The 23,954-nt window shown below is 44.2% G+C and overlaps 1 protein-coding gene across 2 annotated transcripts in view; it reads right to left on the bottom strand.

Annotated features, from left to right (window-relative positions):
- The window catches only part of FLVCR2 (FLVCR choline and putative heme transporter 2), a 71,461-nt gene that overhangs the window by 12,651 nt on the left and 34,856 nt on the right, over nt 1-23,954 (bottom strand). For both annotated transcript variants that reach the window (XM_054448015.2, XM_054448016.2), the window contains exons 2-5: nt 14,607-14,748; nt 10,774-10,914; nt 1,820-1,887; nt 485-588 (exon numbers count right to left, since the gene is read on the bottom strand). In XM_054448015.2, the coding sequence (XP_054303990.1) occupies nt 485-588; nt 1,820-1,887; nt 10,774-10,914; nt 14,607-14,748 (455 nt within the window). The remainder of the gene's footprint in view (nt 1-484; nt 589-1,819; nt 1,888-10,773; nt 10,915-14,606; nt 14,749-23,954) is intronic.

Here is a 23,954-nt window from a genome sequence, read left to right as displayed (position 1 = left end):
AAGGTATAAATAATTGCAAAATAATGTACACTGCAAACTGGAGAAAGCTCAGAGCACCCTGGTTAACCCCATGGGGTCCACAAGGTGCCATGAGAACAGGGCAGTGAAATCACCTCCTCCTCATCTCCACTCTTTGGGGTTTCCACAAACTTTCCACTGCTGAGATTTTTTTTCCCATTCATTTTCATTTCTCCCTCTTCTGCCGCTTTCACAAAGCTACTTAGAGAGTGGGGATGGGGAAGAGGACTATACTAGGCCTTCAAGTCCAGTAGCTCTCATCTTTCTAAGATCCTGTGGGGATCTTAAGAAGGGTATAGCTTCCCTCATTTGATAAATGAGGAAACTGGGTTCAGAGAAGTCAAACTTGAATGACGTGCTTGGCCACTAGGATCTCCAAACAATGACTTGGAGTCACATTGCTTATGAGTATGTCATTTCAAAAAACAGGTCCCCAATTCTCAGTCCAAGAGGATGAGTCACTTACTTGTAGGTTTTGGACCTATCCAGCCAGATTCCTGAGATCACAGCCCCAAGCATTCCTGCAATGACGATCGTCAGGCCAATTCTTCCAGCATTCACTTCTTCCCCCTGGGGAAACCATAGCCCCAAAGATCACCCGGGGATGGGACAAGACCCAGGACAGAGCACAGTCACCATGGGGTGAAGGAACAAAGGCGGGTAACTCAGGCTCCATCAGAGTCAATATTCAGGATGTATCAGGACAAGATGGCCTGTAAGAAGATGGCCTAGGAGAAAATTCTAGAATAACTACTCCTCCCAACAATATAACCCTGACTGTGTGTGCATGATATTGGATGCTGGAGTGACAAGGATGAACCAAATCTGTTCTTAGAACTACTTTTAGGCAAATTTTTTAAAAAACATAAACCTCACAGCAACTCTTCTATCTTATCTGTCATTAATTCCATTTCACAGATGGGGAATTTAAAATATATATGTTAAAATTTCTATTTTTAGGTTTTTTTGAACTATCAATGCCAAGAGGAATGGAAAGATAATCGTTATATATTTTTGAGTGCTTACTATAAGCCAGGCACCATGCCTAAGGTTTTATATCATTATCTCATTTACTCCTCGCCATTCCCCATCATAAGGTTAGGAGTCAGTCTTCTCCATTTTGCAGATGAAGAAACAGGCACAATGAGATTAACCTACTAGCCCAAGGTCACAAGGCATATGTTAAATTCAAAGCTTGGATCTGAACTCAGGCCTTTGAACTCCAAAACTAGAACACTTAGCCACATAGCCTATCACTTCTGCAAGAGTGAGAGCCTAGTCCTTTCAAAAGAGGGTTGGATCTCCGTATTCCTGACTCCAGGCCACTCAGTATTCCATTCCCAGCATCCAGCCCAGCCCTTGTGGGTTCTGGAAACATTTAAATTCAGAAATATTTTATATATATATTTGCCAACAGTGTTGCCAGGCACTATGCTGTATAATAAATACATGTATCATATATAATTATGTATACATACACAAGTGTCATTATTTACTCTCTGATCCTAAAAAGAATCTTGCAAGAAGTAATTATGCTTCTTTTGCAGAAAAAAAAAAAAAAAATGAGATCTCAGAAACACTAACTAGCTTGTCACACGGTCAAGCCATCACACAGTTTAGTACCACCAAAGCTAGGGTTGAGATCTAGGGCCATCTCCCTCCAAATCCCATAAGCATACCACCATATCACGCTACCTAGAACTGGGGGGAATGAAGACTTAACTGTCATCCCAGGTCCTGCCAAGACAGACTTAGAAACTATATCATCTTGAGGCCCAACATGCTTAGGGAACTCCCTTACCGGGTAGTGCCAGATCACCATGCGATTCAGCAGAGTGGACAAGGCATAAAAAGCACCAGCATTCAGACCTGAAGGAGGGAGCGAGAAATACAACATTAGGGTCAGCTTTCTTCTGGGGCCATTGCTAACTTCTCCCCCAGCATTTGGGGGGTGGGCAGAAATCCTCATCTCACTGCCACTCTGAGCAGTATCCTCAGAGAAGAAAACTCCAGGCAGGTCTGAGGCTACTCTGCAATTTTCTCAAAGAAATACTTCAAAACAACCAAAAGTAACCATTTAACCTTCCATTAGCCACACCCTATTGCTCTCTGATCCCTTTAATTTGCCCTGGAAAATAGACTCTGTTGAGTATTACTCCCAGGGCAGAGTCATCTACATTTTTCTTAAGCGTTGGGTAGATCTAAGGGGTGGTCAGTAGGAGTCCTGGACACCCTCCCCCTCCTGATGACCCTGCCCCTTCTTGAGGCTGCTCCAGACCTCTGACCTCTGACACCACTCCCTCTGCAGGTGATTTCTCTCCTCTTTCTCCATTCCTCCTCCAACTTTCTTTGCTGAGTCAATGTCACACAAAATCTATTACATGAAACTAGAAGAGATCCTAAAGAGCATTCAGTTGACTCTCCTACTTTACCAATTCATTCACCAAAGGAGCACCTAGAATATGCTGTGAAAGGCTGTATCTTTAGCGAATAAGGTCATTTGGCCAAAGCCATACAGCAAGTGAGTAGCTGAGACTGGAACTGACCCAAAGGAGAAAAGGCCTCCTGGCCTCCCTTCAATGGTGATGATGATGATGACAATGGCAGCTGCACATACCTATGGATTAGACACTTTATAACAACTCTGGAAAGTAGGTAGTATTATCATCACCATTTTAGAGATAATAAAGATGCACACACAGTTAAAATAACAAGCACAGCCACTCCGTAATGCCCACCGGGGGTCTTTCTACCTTTAACTAAACATTGAGGCTCACAAGACTACCACCGGCACACTCCATATTAGATTTACTTGGAAGGGTGTAAGTCAGGACACATAGCTTGTGGGCAGGGCAGCCTCAGGAATTCCTCTTCAATGGAACCAATCCATTCCATTGGATTAGAACCCCATTCCATCTATATAGATCCATCTATATATATCCATTCCATCTATATAGAACCCCAGTTCATATAGCCTTCTGGAAGCTACTGTCTTTCAGATGATGGCTAAGGTGCAAGGGAAGGTGGGTATGGCAACCACCCTGGCTTAATGCTCACAGGCGCCACTATTACTTGTAACAATTCCGTAGGGGTAGCTTCCAGGGGCCCCATAAGTGACAGGCCAGTGAAAAGAGTCATTGTACTCAGAGAAGCATAAAGAATGGCTTACCACAAGAATGAATAGGTCTCTCTGTCCATTTGTATCACCAGAGGACATTTTTATCATAAGCAATGTTGCCTAAAGGTAGTTGACATACTCCCTTTATCAGGTTCCCAGGGGGTAAAAGATACAAAGTTAAGCAAGGTCAAATTATCTTGCAAAACGGGAAATAATTTGCTTTGCAATCACACAGGTATTAAGTGATGGAGCTGGATTTGAACTCAGGCCCTGTGGCTCTAGATTTCTTGATCTTAATCACTCTGCTTTACATCCTCACAAAGCTGATTATTGAATCAGATTTTCCCAGCTCAGATCATGAACAATTTCCTCATGTCCCAGCCTCTCCCAGCAGTTCACCCCAGGGATGCAACAAGGTTGGGCTCAATGTAGTCTCCTGAGCAGCACAGAGCCACAGTGGGCCAACAAACCCAGACATGTCCCCAAACGTCACTACAACTGACAGGCTGATGATTGCAATGATCATGAGGCTCTCAGCAACATCTCATTCAAGCAGCATTCCCATCTAACCTTCATAGCACATACTCAGCCACTTAGAAAGTCCATTTCCAAGTGAAGAGGTCCCATAAGGAGACATTCCTGAAAAGCCAAGTGAGGCGGAGTGTGGGAAGGAGAAGAAAGAAAATAGTCTCCTCCCCTCTTCCCATTCATTCCTCCCGCTCCTCTCTAAGCCTCTTGCCTGCCCTAGCCTGACACTGCAAAGGGCAAGGAATGTTCCAACTCAGGCTTAGCTTCAGGGGAACAGCTGCTCTCCTAACTGGGATGAGCCAAGGAGGGCAGAATCCACAGAAAAAGAAAGGAAATTATCCAGAAGGACTGGGAGCAAAAAAAATACACCAGTGCTCACTGGTCCTGATAAAGGCCTGGGGAACAGAGTCCTGAACAGGTTGACCCATACTGCTGAAGCTGAGTGGTTTTTCTGGGGCTCAATGGTTTAACGAAATAGTTTCCAAAGTGTGGTCTCTGTTCCATCCCAGACCTACTGCAGCAGAAACTCTGGGAGTGAGGCCCCCGGCAGTCTGCATTTGAACAAGCCTCCCAGGTGATTCTGATCATGCTCCAGGTGGAAGCACTGGCTCCCTAGAGCAGTGTGGTTAAACAATAGCCATCCCTGCTCCAGGCCAGACAGGAGACTGAATTGGGGCTAAAGGGCGGCGGGAGGGAAGGAAGAGCAGGGGTTCATCCTGGAAGGCTGCCAATCTGTTCCACTGTTTCTGCAGCCCCACCTTAGAGGATTCAGGAGCTTATGTATGTTTTCTGAATCCATCTTTGGTCTAGATGTCCCTCATCATATTGTCAAAGGTTGCCAGACACGGTTAACCAGCGTAAGTCCACTCTACTGCCCAAACAAAGGGGTTGGGCATCCCACACAGAAGGGCGGGAATGAAATGCATGCTCCTTCCTGAGTGAGTACCTCTTACAGGAGTACAGATGACTGCATTCTATTCAGGTCTGATCATCCTCAGCAAGGTGAGCCTGCTGGGCCAGGGAAGAGAAGATGTGATCTTCCCTGAAAGGCCTGGTCATTCCTGGAATCAGTCACCTGGGAGTAGTGCCACTTACTGAGGAGGCAGGCTTTAGAGAGGCAGAAAGGACTCTGTCATCATTCTGAGTCTCTTTCTCGCCTTTGTCAAAAACATTTTTTTTCTTTGTAAAAAATTTTGGTGGGGTCTCACTATGTTTACCAGGCTGGTCTTGAATTCCTGACCTCAAATGATCCTCCCACTTTGGCCACCCAAAGTGCTGGGATTACAGGTGTGAGCCATCAAGCCCAGCCAATAACAATTTTATTCAAACTGTGTTCCAGTGACTACTGACATTAGAATTCCTTAAAGTTTAAAACTGCAGATTTTGAGGCCCTACCATAGACCTACTGAATCAGAATCTCTCGGAATGGGGCCCAGGAATCTGCATCTTTAGCAACTACAACAATAAAAACCCAATGCACTTGTTAAAATGTCTGGAATTTGAGAATACATGGCCTTCAAAGTACAAAGGATCAGGGACCAGACCCAGGCTCCCAGGTGGTGGGGTTAACATGGAGGCAGCTGGGATGGGAAGGGGCTTCAAGACCCATCACACAGCTACCTCAGAGGTTCTCAACTCTGCTGCAAGTCAGAATTCTCTGGGATGCTGGTAGAAGGCAGATTCCTAGGCCCCAACCCAGACTTTCTGAATCTGAATTTCCAGAAATCTATGCACACATTCAATCAAGCACCCCAGGGGGTCCTATCCTCAGGGAAGTCTGGGAAGCACTGACCCCAGATCATATCTTTGGGTTTTGGTTATTCTCTGTTTCCCTTTAGTCCTTGTTTTAAAGGGCCGGCTTGACCTCAGCAAAGCTCCTGGGAATCCAGAAAAGGATTTTATGCCCACTCCTCAGCCAGGATTTTAGAGGGGGCATGAAGCCCCCTCCCTAGGCCCATGTAGGTGGAATAATGATAAAGTGCTGAGAGCCCCAAGGGAAGGTGAACCTTGGGATACACAAGTTGAGGCTCTGAGTTCAGATGCCAGAGGCACTGGAAGTTTATTCAGAAGCGTGAATAATCTTGCTGGCAGCAAGGCTGGGGCATAACTATGGAAAAAGTATGCCTTTTGAGTATGCCATTTTCTAGAAGAGAAGACTTTTCAACAATTCTTTTCAACAGAGCAGTTGTTATGCCATTGATAAGAAGACATTAGAGGAGGCCATGTGAATGCAAGACCCAGAGACACAAAGAGAAGGTAGCCAGAGGAAGGTTCCTTTCTCCATCCCACCCTACCCTACTGTGAAACACACCAAAGACACTGGCAGACAGGTGGAATTTCTGGTTCCCTGAGTCTTCCCGCATTGCCAAAGTTGAAGGAGAGAGGGAGGGTGTTTTACTGGCAGTTTCTTACTGATATGATATTTCCGCAACATCAAGCACGAGCTCCACCCCTGCACCTCTCCCCCTCTAAACTGAATTGCCAGATTTCGAAAAAAAATAGCAAATAAATACATTTATAATAAATAAGAGTTCTTAGTATAAATATGCCACAAATATTGCATAAGACATATTTATATTAAAAGTATTTGTTGTTTATCTGAAATTCAAATTAAGTGGATGGTCTTTATTTTATCTCTCAACCCTACCTCTAAGAGTGTAGCCAGAAGTCTAGGGAAAAGCCAGCAACACTTGGACCCTTGATTTCCTCCAAGGCCTTCAATTATTGCTGCACCTCAGTTCTGGGCAGTTGACTCATCAGCTGGGAGAACCACTTGAAAAGCCACTACAAATACAATACCAGCAGCTGCAGGACAGTTACTCCTCCTCTTAGTGAAATCTGGTTTGGACCAAAGAAGCAACGCTGGAAATCAGTAAGTTTACCAATGCAATAGCATTGCAGTCTGGCAATGGCAGACTTGGAAGTCTGGAGGCATGCCATGTCTTTATTCTCAACTGCATTAAAAGCTTTCACTTCCATTCAGAACACTCCAGTGGGAAGTAAGTGTCATTACTGTTTTCTAGTGGGGGTGGAGAGTATTAAAGAGATGAAGGATGGGCAGCACAGATGGAAGAAGGAGGTACACTCAGTATCTGGCAGAGCTGATGCCAAAACTCAGATCTCCCATTTCTTATGAGCCAACTCTGAGTCCAGCACTCAAGGCTCTTAACCCAAGACATGTCCACCCATGTCCAATACATGTGCCTGTGAAATGCTGTTGCCTGCTTAATTCCCAGCCACATGCTCTTTAAATGCATATAATTCAGAGCTAAATACGAACACTACGTGTACAATGTAAAAAGTATGAACCATTTTGTTCTTCAAAGTCCAATCTGAAACTGCAAGGGGATTAGGAGAACTGGGGTAATTCTGGAGGATTTCAAAGCATCTAGTTGAATTGATAGAGGGCATTTTAGAAAATTGTTTTTGTTGTGAGGCTGAGGCGGGCAGATCACCTGAGGTCAGGAGTTCAAGACCAGCCTGGTCAACATGGTGAAACCCTGTCTCTACTAGAAACACAAAAATTCCCTGGGTGTGGTGGCGGGTACCTGTAATCCCAGTTACTCGGGAGGCTGAGGCAGGAGAATTGCTCAAACCTGGAAGGTAGAGATTGCAGTGAGCTGAGATCATGCCACTGCACTCCAGCCTGGGTGACAGAGTAAGACTCTGTTTTAAAAAAAAAAATTGTTTTTGTTTTTGTTTGTTTTAATTTGGAACAAACACAGTAGGAAAAGAAAGCGAAGATTAACAGTTGGAGTAGATGCCTATAGTTCTTGCCCTACGGGCAAGAAGCTAAAACTGTAGAGCCTCAGTTTCCTCATGTATAAAATGAAACAAAGGGCTTATGTCATGGGTTTGTTTTGAAAAATTAAATGAGATAATGCATGTAAAGCAATTAACATGATTCCTCCATCAAAAATTTTTTCAAATCTGTGATTGAGTCTAAGAATCATTTTCTTTTTGGCAAAGAACCCCACAAGGACATCACATTCTCCAGAGTTTCCTTTCAACATTTTTAGCCAGCCTCTTGTTCACCCCAACTGTTATCCCCACTGCAGGCAGCTACAATGTTAAGCAGTGCCATTGATCATTTTCAACAAAGGCCCTGGCAATAGGGCTTTTCCCATGAGCAAACTCCAAGTCAGGTTAAATAACAACATGTCCTATGAATAGGGCTTTTCCGGGGACCTGCTAGGTAGGTCAAATAGTAATTCTCAGGGATGGAGCTCCAAATCGATTTTGCTCCCTCCAATGGCTATGAGACAGTTGGTTTTCACAGCTCCATGGCTGTGAGGCTGCTGGATGTCACAGCCCCATGGCTGCAAGGCTGTAGTAGTCAAGGCTACTGCAGAGCCTGGGAGAAGGGGATTGGAATAGGGCAAGCGAAAACACAAGGCCCACTGTTCTTACAGATATTTAGCCATTTCTCTTGAATAAATGCTGCTTGGATTGTTGCAAGCCATTTGTTAAAAGTTCTGAAAAAATTCATTTTGATATTTTTTGCCATTGTTCTTGTTTCTATAGAGGAGGGGATTTTCTAAGGTCCTTACTCCACCATTCAAGAAGTGCTTTCCTATTTATTTCCTAGGTTATAATTTAATCAAATAGATAAGGAAAAGTGTCCAGAGGTACAGGATTAAAACTACTCTGTCAGATTGAAGACCATGTAAGCAACCAGCCATGTGACAGGAAGGGGGAGGAGCAGTATTGCTCCCCACAGCATGGCCTAGGCTTGAGCCCCTCGACGACCAGGAGCAACAATGTTTCTGGTACGTTTTCTCTCTATTTCTTGTTCTCATGAGTCAGTGACCTGGCCCTAACACCAACAACCTCCAGCACTGAGGACCACAGCCTTTGGAATGGGACCATTGCCCAGTTATCACCACTGTCACCATTTTCAGCCAAAAAAATTTTTATGAAGCACTCATCTGCCCTAGAATCCCAGGTAGGCCTCAAATATCCTCTTGTTAGATGCAACAAGGTTTATGGTTGTCAGAGGTCAATGCACTCACGATGTCCAACTCTAGCGAAAGTAAATGCTCTTAGAGTCATGGAATCCTGAGTCTAGAAGGGCCCCCAAAGGTCATCTGGTTTCACTATCCATCTTTAGCCTGAGATCCCCTACAACGTTCCCACCAAGTGGTTAGTCCCATCTATGCTTGAATATTTCCCAGTGATGGGGAACTTGTAACTTCCTTAGTTGGACTTCTCTAAGCATTGGAAACTCTGTCTTTATTTTGCGGATGAATGGGGAGACATACTCAGAGAATTGAGAAACTGGAGGAAATGAGGAATGGAGGACAAAGATCTTGAAGACGAACCTGGTCATCTACAGCTATTCCAGATGAAAGGTCACCTAATTTCTATGTATGCCTGAAAAACAGGATTGCCCCTCTACCAGGATGAAGCCGCCTCTTATCTAGTGTCTCAGCAGATAAACATTTTAGTTGAGATAAAATGTATTGATGAGCCTGAAATGAAACTCTGGCACAATTCTAAGAAGGAACATCAGCAATTACAGAACAGGCATTAAGAATGCAGATTTTGGCTGGGTGCAGTAATCCCAGCACTTTGGGAGGCCAAGGTGGGCAGATCACCTGAGGCCAGGAGTTTGAGACCAGCCTGGCCAACATGACAAAACCCCGGCTCTACTAAAAATACAAAAATTAGCTGGGCATGTTTGCGCGTGCCTGTAATCCCAGCTACTCAAAAGGCTGAGGCAGAAGAATTGCTTGAGCCAGGGAGGCGGAGGCTGCAGTGAGCCCAGATCGCACCACTGCACTCCAGCGTGGATAAAAAGAGGAAAACTCTATCTCAAAAAAAAGAAAAAAAGAAAAAGAATGAGACTTTGGAGTTAGACAAACTTGTATTTGAACTCTGGCTCTGCCACTTGAAAGTTGTGTGACCTTGGGCTAGTTATTTGGCCGCTTTGAGTTTAGTTTCCTCATCTGTTAAATAGGGATAATTTTAGTACCAACATCACATAGGTGTACTGGAAGTTAAATAAAATCAGATATGAAAAGCACCTGGCACATAGTAAGCACTACTGTTGTTATAAAACAATAGCTTTTGAGTCTACAGGCAACATGAAGCCATGGCCAACTATTTATCTTAGTTATTTATCTTAGTTATTCACTAAGAATAAGTCATGTCAAACCAATCTCATTTCTTTGTTTCATATGGTTACTGTACATGTCACAGATTTGCTAACTCTTAGTTTTAATAAAACTTTAACTGGTGGATTAAATGACCAAATGTAGGCTGAATAGCAATAAAGGTGGGTAGATATGTAGCAGCTTGAACTAAGGGTACTAACTAATAGACTGGCATTCATCTGGAGGACACTCTTTAGTGGAATGCCATGAGGCTCTGTCTTTGCCCTTGTTCGATCCAACAATCTTATTACAGGTTTGAAATAAGATACAGAAAACACCACGCTGGGAAAGAAACACTATGCTGGGAAAGAAAGCCAACACGTTAGCATAAAGATTCCAATTTATCTTTCCAAGAGCCAAGCAAATGAAATGAAAGAGGGATGTTGTTGTGCATTCAGATAAAATAGAAGTCAATTACAGGATGAGGGAGGACTGGTTGAGGAGTGACTCATGTGGCAAGACACATATACGCATGCATGCATTAATTAATTAACTAATTCAGTAACTACTGGAATAGTCACTCAAGGCCAGCCACTGCTGAGGAACTATAAAGATGAAAAACATAAATTCACACTCTTAGAGAGTTCAGTCTAATGGGGAAATAGACTTGCAAAAAAAATTTTTTTTTAATGACAGATGCTAAGATGTACAAGGAATAGCATGGTAAGAGAGGGAAAGTTACCTACTACTGCTTTACAAAAGTGATACTGAGATGAGACTTGGAGGACCAACAGGCATTTGTCAGATAACCTGACATGGGAAGAAATTATTTTCTAGGTGGACTTTACAACACATGCAAAGGCCCTTGGGCATAGCTGAGTCCTCTGAATTGACCCTAGACGACAACTTTACATGCACATTTGGGATTTAGAAAGAGTAATATATGAAGACACATCAGGCCTCTCATCTAACATTTCCAGTTCGAATGCATTCCTAGACACATTGACACCTTACCATAGGTGATGACAAGCAGCACAAAGTTGAGATTTTTGAAGAGCCGGGCGATGGAACCTAAATACGAGGCATCAGGAGAGGTCAAGGCATAGCTCAGGGATTGGGCCCTGCTGGGGGGATATTTAGGTTTCTCCTTGAACACTGAAAGGAAAAAAACAGAGATGGCTGAAAATTCCCATGGTCCCACCCCAGAAGAGCTAGTTCCACATGCATGAAAGCTGCTCCATCATCTCAGAGGAGCTAAGACTCCCAAAGGAAATATTAATTCTTCAATTAAACCCTTAACAGCCCCCCTCTTGAAGCTGCTTCTCATTGTTTGGGGCTGAGTGAATGGTCCTTTGGCACTTTTTTTCTTTTTTTTTTTGAGATGGAGTCTCACTCTGTTACCCAGGCTGGAGTGCAGTGGCGCCATCTCGGCTCACTACAACCTCCACCTCCTGGGCTCAAGCAATTCTCCCATCTCAGCCTCCTGAGTAGCTGGGACTACAGGCGTATGCCACCACACTTGGCTAATTTTTTGTATTTTTCATAGAGACGGGCTTTCACCATGTTGCCCAGGCTGGTCTCAAACTCCTGAGCTCAAGCAATTTGCACGCCTCGGCCCCCCAAAGTGCTGGGATTACAGGCGTGAGCCACCGCACCCGGCCTGATTACTTTTTCCTTTTCTTTTGTTTTTTTTTTTTTTGAGACGAAGTCTCGCTCTGTCGCCCAGGCTGGAGCGCAGTGGTGTGATCTTCGCTCACTGCAGCCTCCGCCTCCCGGGTTCAAGTGATTCTTGTGCCTCAGCCTCCTGAGTAGCTGGGACCACAGGCATACACCACCAATGCCTGGCTAATTTTTGTATTTTTAGTAGAGACGAGGTTTCACTATTTTGGCTAGGCTGGTCTTGAACTCCTGACCTCAAGTGATCCACCCACCTTTGCTTCCCAAAGTGCTGGGATTACAGGAATGAGCCACCACACCCAGCCCTGATTATTATTTTTTTAATTACCTCTGGAAGTCTGAAATCACTGGTCCTCCCAGGCAGTGTTCAAAGATCAAGGAAACTCATAATAACCAGCAAATAACATACCACAGAGAACTGAAAAAACACACTAGCAACACATGATGGAAAAGCAGCAAAAGCTAAAGTTTTGGGATTGGTGAGCCCAGTTAATGGCTTAGCGCCACAGCTCCTCCCAAGGGGAAAGGGACTATGTTGCCCATGCTTAGCACAGAGCACGGCATGCAGCAGCTGATAAATATTCCCTGAATAAGTGAAAGGGGTCTTTTTCTGCAGACAAAAAAAAAAAAAAAAAAAAAAATCTAGGGTCCATTCCTCGTTTCTCAAAGTCTGAATCAGACCTCTGCCTCTTGATAGAAACAAGAAGATTAACACATGCTTCTCCATTGGCTGTACTGATCGCCAGTCCATTTTCTAGAGGGCAGAGCAGTTTAATTAGTTGTTTGGCTAAAGTGATTCCCCTGTTAAATCCAAATAAGTGGCCAGGAGTGGTGGCTCATGCCTGCAATCCCAGCACTTTGGGATGCCAAGGCAGGTGGATCACTTAAGGTCAGGAGTTCAAGACTAGCCTGGCCAACATGGTGAAACATCATGTCTACTAAAAATAGACATGGTAAAACACTGTGTCTACTAAAAATACAAAAATTATCCAGGCGTGGTGGCATGCACCTGTAGTCCCAGCTACTTGGGAGGCTGAGGCAGGAGAATCACTTGAACCCGGGAGGCAGAGGTTGCGGTGCGCCAAGGTTGCGCCACTGTACTCCAGCCTGGGCTACAGAGTGAGACTCTGTATCAAAAGAAAGAGAAAAATTTCCAAAGAAGCACCTTGTGGCCTCCTCCACATCCCAAAAGAATGCTCCTGAAAGGTCAGTAGATTGTTGTCACTTAGAGGAAGCCATGGAAATGAAGTTTACTCTCCTGGCAGATCAAAGGGGCCCTCCACCCAGCAAATGCCCTTGCGCAGACTTCAGAGTCCTGCTTCCTCCTTCTCTAGAAATAGTCCTGGATATTATAGTTGGGAGCCTCTCATCCATTATCTTGCCTCTTCACCTTCCCTTCAATCAGGGGAAAGAATGCAAGGCAAAAACTTTGCTTATCTTTACATCAGCAGGTGTTGGCTTAAGGATTTGGCAACCACAACTCAGAATTCAGATAAGATTTTTCAGGTCTTTACTCAATTAGCAACGATCCATCTGTGCTTGATAATAAAATGCCCAAACAGAAATGTCCTACCTCCAGATTTTCAACTGCAAAGGACCAGGCCCTCATCTGCTTGAGAATTTGGAGCTGGACATGTAATTTGAAACTCAAAGTCTGGCTAAGAGGCCCCTGGCTGTATCATTCTTCCGCGCTCTCATCCATAGCTCCCTTGCTTCTCATCTTACCAGAAACACCAAGGTCTCTGTCTAACACATTCTGCCAGCTTTTAAATCCATTAGACAGCCTTTCTCATCCTGGATTCTTGGCGGGGAACAACGCAATGAGAACGGTTGAATGAGGTACCCAATTATAGAACTGCTTGACTCTGGAGGTGTGGTCAGTAGGCAGGAATGAAACCTTTAACATGTGAGGTGGAACTTTCAAGTATTAGGAAGAAAGCTGGTTAACCTTTAGATAGGTGACTAACTGAAAATAAAAACCTCTGTCTTGCTGGTTCTAAATTTATCATAGCCCATATAATATCACCCAGCTGAAAAAAAGGGATGTAAAATTATCTTACCAAATACCTCAATCATTAAATGTACATGGATATAAAATATTAACAGTAGTAGCTGGGTGTGGTGGCTCATGCCTGTAATCCCAGCACTTTGGGAGGCTGAGACAGGCAGATCACTTGAGGTCAGGAGCTCGAGACCAGCCTGGCCAACATGGTGAAATCCCTCCTCTACTAAAAATACAAAAATTAACCGGACATGGTGACAGGCGCCTGTAATCTCAGCTACTTGAGAGACTAAGGCAGGAGAATCGCTTGAACCCAGGAGGCAGAGGTTGCAGTGAGCTGAGATTGCGCCACTGCACTCCAACCTGGGTGACAGAGCAAGACTCCATCTCCAAAAATAAATAAATAAATAAATAAATAAAACATTAACAGTAGATATCTGAGGTTCGTGGTTGGGATTAACTTGTACAATGACAAGTTAATGGTCATTCCTTTCTCTATGCTTTTTTGTATTTTCTAGATCTTTCTATAATAAGCATATATTACTCTTATAATTTTTTTAAAAGGCATTAAAGAACTATGATCCCCAAGTACTGTCAGGTTAATCTATGAGATTATTAGCTTTATGGATCAATTTCAGTTTTTTTTTTTTTTTTAGAAATTTAAAATAGGGACATAGACAAGCTTAGACTTGAATCCAATCTCTGCCACTTACTAGCTATCTAATCTCAAATAGTTTATATAACTTCCCTTAAGTCTCATTTTTCTCTTTGTTAAATAGGACTGATAGTGGTACCTCACTGATAGGGTTGTTGACAACTAAATGAAATCAGGCATGCTCAGTACAGTGCCTGTGATGGCGTAAGTGCTCAGTGTGTTTCATCAAGCGGACTAGCAGTCTACCCATTACTTCCGATGAGGTAGGACTGGGGAACTGGTTAATGACAATTAAACCTTTCCTTAGCCACTAACAAAGTGCATAGGACCAGCTAGCACTGTGTGGGGACGGACTGCCCAGGCTAAAATATTTGAAGACCATAAGAAGCCCAGACTCCAGTTTCTGTAAATACCCATGGTATTTCAGGGCATGTTCACAAGGGTCCCAACAAAGTCAGCAGAATCTCCCTGCCCCTTCCCCTTGCTGCCCCATCTGTTTACTAATGACCTTACCAATGATGACAAGGATGAGGAGGAGAGTGGCCACACCTCCTATTATATAGAACATGATGCTGATGTGGTAGGCAAGCTTGTCCCGGTCTTCGATGTTGGGTACCAAAACAGGAGGGACCAAGAACCCAATCGCAATTCCAAGCTATAGAAGACAGAGACAACCAATCACAGTTACCAATGGCCAAGAGGTGACAACACAAATGTAAAGAGATTCCTAATAAGAAATTTAATTTCCAACTTCCAATCCTTCCTAACACCCATGCAGGGATTATTTCTCACCTCAAAACACCAGAGAAATCTTTCTTCTGACTGACATTTTGGCTCATACATCCTTCTGACCACCCTCACTATCAATGACTATTATAAGCATGTGTAGTGGATGGTCTCAGTACGGGCTGGCTCTTCTCTAGCTGCAAATTGATGAATAGTGGTTCCTCTACTCCCATATCTGGAGTAAAGTAAAATAACATTGATTATTATTTTCTTGTGCTACTCGAATTTTTAGTTTCACTGAATCTGTTAACCCAGAGCTGAGAGCCCAGCTGGGGAGAAATTCTATACCCTGCAAGCCCAAGAACTTGCATTCAGTAAGAGTTGGAAGGCTAAAGCTGTTACCACATTTACAAGCATGGAAGCTTCAGTTTATTGTGTGAATAACGTAGTAACTTCTAAAGCATCTGTAGTGTGAAGTCACACATAACTGCATAAATTTATACACACAGGAGACAGGCACGTAAAAAATGGCTATAAACACACACACACCCCCAACAAATTAAACCATTTCTTTTTTTTTTTCTTTCTTTCTTTTTTTTCTTTAAATGGAGTCTTGCTGTGTCGCCTGGCTGGAGCGCAGTGGCGCGATCTTGGCTCACTGCAACCTCCGCCTCCTGGGTTCAAGCAATTCTCCTGCCTCAGCCTCCTGAGTAACTGGGACTACAGGCGTGCGACATGCCTGGCTAATTTTTGTATTTTTAGTAGAGATGGGTTTCACCATGTCGGCCAGGATGGTCTTGATCTCTTGACCTCGTGATCCACCCACCTTGGCCTCCCAAAGTGCTAAACCATTTCTTATCTGGGTTGGAGTCCAAACTCCAGTGACCTGACAGATAACATGACTTGGGTGTTTCCGAGGTCAGAAAGGCTTGGCTTCAGTACTGACTGGCTGTGATACAATTCCCAAAAGCCCTTCTGCTGCACATAATATTGAGGCAGAAATGGGAAAATAGCTTGTGAACTCAGGCAAACTTCAAATTCCAAGAGTGAAGGAAGATAAGTAATTCCTTTGTCATGAGGTCTCATTTTTCCTTTGTTGTACTTGAAAGAGCTACAGGTAAAGAAACAATTCACTTTTGCTCCTCACTTTGACATCATCCATCAGCTGCCAATCTGCTGACCCCCTTGATTCATTTTTCCATCTGTCAATTATAGCCATTCAAGATGTTTACTAGTGGTTCTCAGTTCCGGAATATTCACAAAAGTGACCACTCATAGTTTCTGTGTAGAGTTCTTTATACCAATATGTAAGCAATTAATCAGATTCATCTTTAAAACATACTCCGCTAGATATTTTAGGAAATACCAAGAGGTATAAGACAGAGTTCCTGCTTTCAAGGAGCTTAATAATCTATTAGCAGGAAAAATGTTAAAACAAAAATACAACAGACAACACAACTGGCCATATTTATGGGTTAAAACGATAGAACATTACAGTTTGAAAGTTCGTCTGTAATCCTCTATTATAATTACAAACTCAATAATTACAGGAGAAAACAAAAGCCAAGTGAGGTTAATTGAGCTCTGTGACTTGTTGAGGGTCACCCAGAGTTCTAGCAGAGTGGAGGTGAGAAAGCAGATCTCCTGTCTTCTCTGGCCAGTGCATCCCAGGCTAAGAGCCTGGAGAAAGGTCCAGGCAAGCAGGCTTCTGCAGAACAGAGGCCTCTTTTGTGTCCTTAGAGCTTTAGCTGATCCTTGGTCATACTGGTTTGTCAGAGTCAGGCTTCCTACTGCTCATCTTCAAGACTTTAATTGAAGGTAGAAACCAGCCACAAGCAGAGGGGCAAATACAACCTTCTTCATAGCTGGGAAGCTCGGCCCACTCCAGCTCATATATGGCCTTCTAAGCACTTTGGAGTTGGAGGTCTGGAAGTTAAGTAGAGTCTCCCAGGGTCCCATTTGCAAGAGTGAGGAAAGATACAGACATCATCTGAGGCTCTGTGACTCTTTCATTTCCAAAGGAAAATTAAAGCTCTGAGGTCCCAACACAGGGTACCTTAATTCCCAATTAATCTTCTGCCCCAATAAAGAAATCCTCCCAGCTGGTGCTACACTGTATGCCCTACTCCTCTGGGGCAGCTGGACTCTGTTCATTCCATCTATACACTAAGCTTGAGTGAGTGCTGTTCCACCCCAACTCCAGCTTTTAAGCCTTCTCCAGGCAGCAGGGTGGATGGGTGGGCCCTAGTAGTGGCCTACAGTAACCCCAGCTGGGCAGCAACACTGTCTCATGGTAACCTTTCTCAAGGAGGAAATTGGCTATGGAGGTACATTTATGCCCAGTGTGGAAAACCAAAACATAAGGATTAGACTGTAAGCTGCTTCCTCTTTTGTTTTTTCAAGACATATTTTTTTCCTCCTTCTTAAGAGCAGTGTTTAGGGAGAGTCTATTTCTAGTTCCTAGTTTATAAGTCTGTTCCATAGTCATGATGGATGGATGGATGGATGGATGGATGAGCAGATGAACATTGGTGGAAAATCCTGTCTACACAAAGCTAGGAATGACACATCTCTCTATTAAGGTCCAGGTTCTTTCTACATTGTACTCACAGTGGTAAGAAAAAAAAGTGTGTATGGGAAAGCAAGGAGAGGGTAGGATACCCTAGTGTATCTTGAGCATCTACTATGTGCTGAATATGTAATACACTTTATCTTTTAATTTAACCCCAATAACTTTATTTATTTTAATTAATTATTATTATTTTTTGAGACGGGGTCTCACTCTGTCACCCAGGCTGGAGTGCAGTGGCATGATCTCAGTTCACTGCAATCTCCACCGCTTCCCAGGTTCAAGTGATTCTCCTACCTCAGCCTCCCAAGTAACTGGGATTACAGGCACCCACCACCATGCCTGGCTAATTTTTGTATTTTTAGTAGAGACAGGGTTTCACCATGTTGGCCAGGCTGGTCTCAAACTCCTGACCTCAAGTGATCTGCCCGCCTCGGCCTCCCAAAGTGCTGGGATTACAGGCGTGAGCCACTGCACCCAGCCTAACCCCAATAACTTCGTAACAACAAAAAAGAGAGAGGGCAAAAAAAAAAAAACAAACAAAAAACCCCTTGCTGCTCAGCATCCTGCCCAGGGTCACACAGGCAGCTAGCAGAGGAGCTGGGCTCCTAAGCCAGTTCTGTCCGATGTCAGAACCTAGGCTCACTTTGCTGCCTTCCATGTAATGTTGGTGTGATACTAGTCAACATGGAAGTCTACATTTTCACCCATTTGGGTTGTCATTCATTTGATAGGAAACCTCTGGGATACAAATCAGAGAGGGGCCTGAATCAGTGAAACATTAATTTAAAATGTGGGAGAAAGCTGCACCTGGAGCGTTTGGCACCTTTCCTGGAGACCCACCTTGGGAAGGCAAATGAATGAATGTCACTGCTAACTGGTTTGAGTTGACTTACATCCCTGCACTTGTTCTAGTTTTATCATTCTCAACAAAACACAAAGTCATGGGCAAAATACAAAATTCATGGTCAAACCAAGTCATAGTCTTAGCTCTTCTGGAACTTACTTTTCAAAAATTAGGCTCTCTTCATTTTTACCTATCCCATAGCAGTATTTCCCAAACTTGTCCCATAACAAACGTCACCAGTACCAACCCCGTTGTTATCCCTCAGGTCTGAGGTGGGTCCTAAGTACCTGTATTTTCATATGCAGGCATCCCCATCTTCATCAAGGGAGTTGGGGAGACACTGGCCTCTGAAAAAGTATGGCTCATGCCTCCTAATAGCTTCCATACAGCTCTGCTCCTAGCTATTTTCCATGATAGCCAGCCTCTTTGGAAAACATGATCAGATCACATACCTCTCCTGCTTAACACCCTGCAGTGACTTCTCCTTGCTTTAAATTAGAGGTAAAAATCCTAAGCACAGCCCACAAGCTTCTGCACATGGGCTCTGTCTAATGGTCTGACCCTTGTCACCAACTTGTTCCTCAGGACTTTGCTACACTGAGCTCCTTTCTGTCTTTCAAGTGACCACGGGGAGTTTGCACCAGCTCCTCTACCTGGACTAGAATCTCTCCCTGCCCTGTTTCAGCTAGTCAGTGCAGATATCCTTCAGGTCTGAGTGCAAATCCTGCTTCCTCAGGAAGGTTGCTCTAATCCCTTACATGAGGTCGGGTTCCTGCATAGGTAATTTTATATTTGTATGATCATTGAATTAACATCTGTCTTCCCAACCAGATTATAAGCTCCATGAGGGCAGGGCTCACATTGATCTCTGGAGGCTGGCACATGATAATACTCATCATAGTAAAACGTATGAGCTTTATGTAGAGTATCTCAAGCCTCACAACAACCCCAGAAAGAGGGGTCTAACATCGTCCCAATTTTATAGATGATGAAGCTGAGATGCAGGAAGGCTAACTGACTTGCTCAAGGTCACACAGCTATAGGTAGCAAAGCTGGAGTTTTCAACATACAGTGTTCCAAAGTTAGGTAAGCTTTATAACCATAGTTTACTTCATGCCAATAGAGGGTATTTAACAAAAAATGTGATGAATGAAGGGATGGAGAGGCAGCCTGGGATATTTAATTTTCATTTTCTATTTTATTTTTGCCCTTTCTGTAAACTCAAAGATGACCTCTAAATGCTACTGCAATGTCAGTAATCAGGAGCATTTCCAGAGCAAATGTCACAGTTAAAAACATGTCTATGTAGTCTGAGGGCCCTGGATGACAGGGAGAAGCCATACTTTGAATGATGCATCACTTGTGATTCTAGCTCATGCATTTGGCAGAGCAAGAATAAAACCAGAAAATCATCAGGCTGCATCCGGGGTAAGATTTCCATACCCAACCCATTACACAACACAACACACATGCTATGCCAGCTCTGAGATCCACAGAACCACTGTTTCCCATCCTTTTCCACCATCCACTGTCCCCACCCACCATTCACAAAGCCCTAAGTCACAACTGAATCAGAACCCTAGCACACAGATGCCCTCCTAAATCCTTCCTAGTCATGGGGCCAGAATATGGCCAGGCCATCCAGGGAGGATCCAAGAGCTCCCACAAAAGGCAAGACAAGGAGCTCTGTGTCCACACAGTGGTGAGGGCTTCAGTCCAAATGGAACAGGAAAACAACCAGTAGTCCCCATCTGAGCCTTTTGCTGGGTCCCAGGCACCTCATCCTCTTGACCCAAGCTACTGGCAAGGTGGATCCTGCTCTTGTTAGGAGACAACAACCTCCACAAACAGGTTCTCACCTACCGAAACTCATTCCTCTCCCAATGTGCCGTGCTATTCAGACAAAGGCAAGCCCACCCTCACCCCTAGGGCTGGGCCCCAATTTGCTCAAACCAATTGGCTCATTCCTCTCCCTTGGGCACAATCACTGGGTATGGCTGGACATGTTCCCTTAGATTTCAGGGCTCTCAGGAGCTATCTTCCTAGTGCTGAGTCAAAAAAGTCCCATATTCCATAAACATATAAAATTCCATGTATCAATTAAAATATATATGTATATATACCTTTATTGAGCCAGCAGCTTTCTTTGCACCAGAGTCCCTGAGGCTGAAGGCTTCCATCACATTTGGTCTCTTTATGACCTAATCTGGGGCTTGCCTCATGCCCATGCTATGCTATTTTTATTTTTTAAATTTAAAAAAAGAAATTTTTTTTTTGAGACGGAGTCTCACTCTGTCGCCAGGCTGGAGTGCAGTGGCGCAGTCTTGGCTCACTGCAACCTCCGCCTCCTGGGTTCAAGCAATTCTCCCGCCTCAGCCTCCCAAGTAGCTGGAACTACAGGATCATGACACCACGCCTGGCTGATTTTTAACAATTTTTTGTGGAATTGGGGTCTCTATGTTGCCTAGGCTGGTCTCAAGTGGTCCTCCTATCTCAGCTTCCCAAAATATTGAGATTACAAGTATGAGCCACCATACCTGGCCTTATGCTATTTTTTTTTTTTTTTTTTTTTTGAGATGGAGTCTCACTCTGTCACCCAGGCTGGAGTGCAGTGGTGTGATCTCGGCTCACTGCAAGCTCCACCTCCCGGGTTCATGCCATTCTCATGCGTCAGCTTCCCGAATAGCTGGGGATTACAGGTTCCCACCACCATGCCCGGCTAATTTTTTTTATTTTTTATTTTTATTTTTTGTATTTTTAGTAGAGACAGGGTTTCACGTGTTAGCCAGGATGGTCTCAATCTCCTGACTTCGTGATCTGCCCGCCTTGGTCTCCCAAAGTGCTGGGATTATAGGCATGAGCCACGGTGCCCGGCCGGCCTTATGCTTTTTTTAAATGACTCTCCCACTTCTTCTCCTTTCTGCTTCAACATTCCTCAGAGACATCATCATACTAATATAGTGGTTAAGGCCTCAGGGTCAGGGGTCAGAAAGATCTCAATTCAAATCTCGGCCCTACCAGTTACTAGAGCTTGGCAAGTTAATTGACCTCTCTATGTGTTTCCTAATCCACAAGAGGAAGAAAATACCATCTAGTTCATCAGGCTGAGGCTCACTCCCTGTCTGCAAGGTTGGCTCTTTCCCACACACTCACACAGCAGAGGTGACAGGCAGCAGAGGCCACTGGGATTCCCAAGATGCACTTGGTTTATTTGGGGAAGTCATACAAACCATCATCCTACCCTAGTTCTGCTTCACTTCCTTCTCTGGCTCCATCTGCGTGTCCTTCCTCAATTATCTTAGTCATCTTTGACTCTGCCCTCTTATATGCACTTTGTCTCAGATCCTCCCAAACCCTTCTGCAAAGTCCTCTTTGAATCTGCCCTGTCCCACTTCGGCCCTTTCTGCTTTTCTCCCAGGCAACTGTGATCTCTTCCCTGCCCGACCTGCACGATGTACTAAGAGTCATGGTCCTCGGTGTTGCATTGACCCCACCAACCCTGCTCAAAGACCTTCAAGGTGTCAGCCCTCTCAGAGGAAGGAAGCAGGTCCAAACCCCTCAGCCACTGTTCTTAGCCATTGATTTGGTTTGGCTCTGTGTCCCCACCCAAATCTCATCTCTAATTGTAATCCCCACGTGCCAAGGAAGGGGCCTGGTGGGAGGTGATTGGATCATGGGGGCAGTTCCTCCCATGGTATTCTCATGGTAGTGAGTTCTCACAAGACCTGATGGTTACAGAAATGTTTGACAGTTCCTCCTTCAGACGCTCTCTCTCTCGCTCTCTTGCCTACCACCATGTAAGATGTGCCTGTTTCCCCTTCCACCATGACTGTAAGTTTCCTGAGGCCTCCCTAGCCATTTGGAACAGTGCGTCAATTAAATCTCTTCTCTTTATAAATTACCCAGTCTCAAGCAGTTCTTTATCACAGCGTGAAAACAGACTAATACAGCCGTCTTTGCTAGTTTCAACCTTCCTTTCCAGACCCTTCTCTTCTGTATCCCTATAAATCCCCTATATTCCAGCCAGATTGAACAAGTCATGATTCCAACCTTCCCATCATCTCTTCTATACCTTTATCCCAAGTTATCCCCTTTTTAATCTTTCAGAGCCCATCACCATGTGACTTCTCTCACAGAGCTTTCCTTGACGATCCTCACTAGGCATGATTGCCTTGCTCTAACTTCCTCTAATCTTTGGGTTGTCAGTCATTTTTCTAATACTTGCTAGTCTGGTGCTTACTCAATACATGGTTGTTGAAAGAATGAGCTGCAGTTAACAGGCATGTCAGGAAACACCATTGCCACTGCACATTTGTCATGTGAGCCCAGAACTGTGGAAAGATGTGGTTGGAAATTTAAGTCTAGACAAGGTTTCAGAGGAAGTTTGCTACTTTAAAAAGCATGGTTGAGGATCCTTTTAAAATAAGAGCCTCATAAAAGATACATTGAGGTTCAATCTAGACTTCCACACATTGGATTACTGTAAGCCCATCAACCCAAATGAGCAATTTTAAAGCATTCAGTATGATGCTGTCCTTGCCAAAGGATGTTTTACATGATACAGTGATTAGGTGAATGTGTATATCTACATACCTCTATGCACACTACCAATGATTTTATGGCCTAAAGATTAATCTGAAGTTAAGTTCACAGAGTAGGGCAGCTGAGGAAAACTTCAGCTTCACAGACAACTTGTGAGAAAGTGTTACTATGTAAAGGGGCATGATAGGTTTGGATGTTGTCCCCTCTAAAGCTCATGTTGAGGCTGGGTGTGGTGGCTCATGCCTATAATCCCAGCACTTTGGGAGGCCAAGGTGGGTGGATCACTTGAGGTGAGGAGTTTGAGACCAGCCTGGCCAACCTGGTGAAACCCTACCTCTACTAAAAATACAAAAATTAGCTGGGCATGGTGATGTGCACCTGTAGTCCCAGCTACTTGAGAGGCTGAGGCAGGAGAATCGCTTGAACCCGGGAGGCAGAGGTTGCAGTGAGCCAAGATGTGCCACTGCACTCCAACCTGGGCAACAGAGCAAGACTCCATCTCAAAAAAAGAAAAAAGAAAAAGAAAAAGAAGTCTCATGTTGAATTGTAATCTCCAGTGTTGGAGGTGGGGCCTGGTGGGAGGTGATTGGGTCAGGGCGGCAGATTTCTCATGAATGGTTTAGTGCTATTCCCTTGGTGCTCTCCTTGCAATAATGAGTTCTCCTAAGATCTGGTTGTTTAAACCTGTGTGGCATCTTCCCCCTCACTCTCTCTTGCTCCTACTCTTGCCATGTGACACCCTAGCTCCATCATTGCCTTTCACCATGATTGGAAGCTTCCTAAGGCCCCACCAGAAGTCAAGCAGATGCTGGCACCATGCTTCCTGTACAGCCTGCAGAACCGTGAGCCAATTAAACCTCTTTTCTTTATATATCACCCAGCCTCAGATATTCCGTTATAGCAATCCAAAACGGACTAACACAAGCTCCATCTCCCAGGACCATGTCCACCTGGGGAATTATGTGGAAGTGACTTCCACACTCATTGCCCATGCCCACACAGTGCTGTGTGCATCGAAACACCACAAAGCTGGTACTATTTAGGCAAGTCTGCACACTCCAGTCCATAATTCTGTTGCTATAAATACTGCTCTCTACCCCTTGGCCAGCATCATTTAGATGTTTGCTTATACCTGCTAGTGAATAACTGATCTAGCAACATGGAGAATAAACAAGGG

Source organism: Pongo pygmaeus, chromosome 15, assembly GCF_028885625.2.
Source record: "Pongo pygmaeus isolate AG05252 chromosome 15, NHGRI_mPonPyg2-v2.0_pri, whole genome shotgun sequence".
NCBI lineage: Eukaryota > Metazoa > Chordata > Mammalia > Primates > Hominidae > Pongo > Pongo pygmaeus.
The sequence above is the reverse complement of the archived record's forward strand: the minus strand, read 5'-3'. Positions and strand labels throughout refer to the sequence as shown.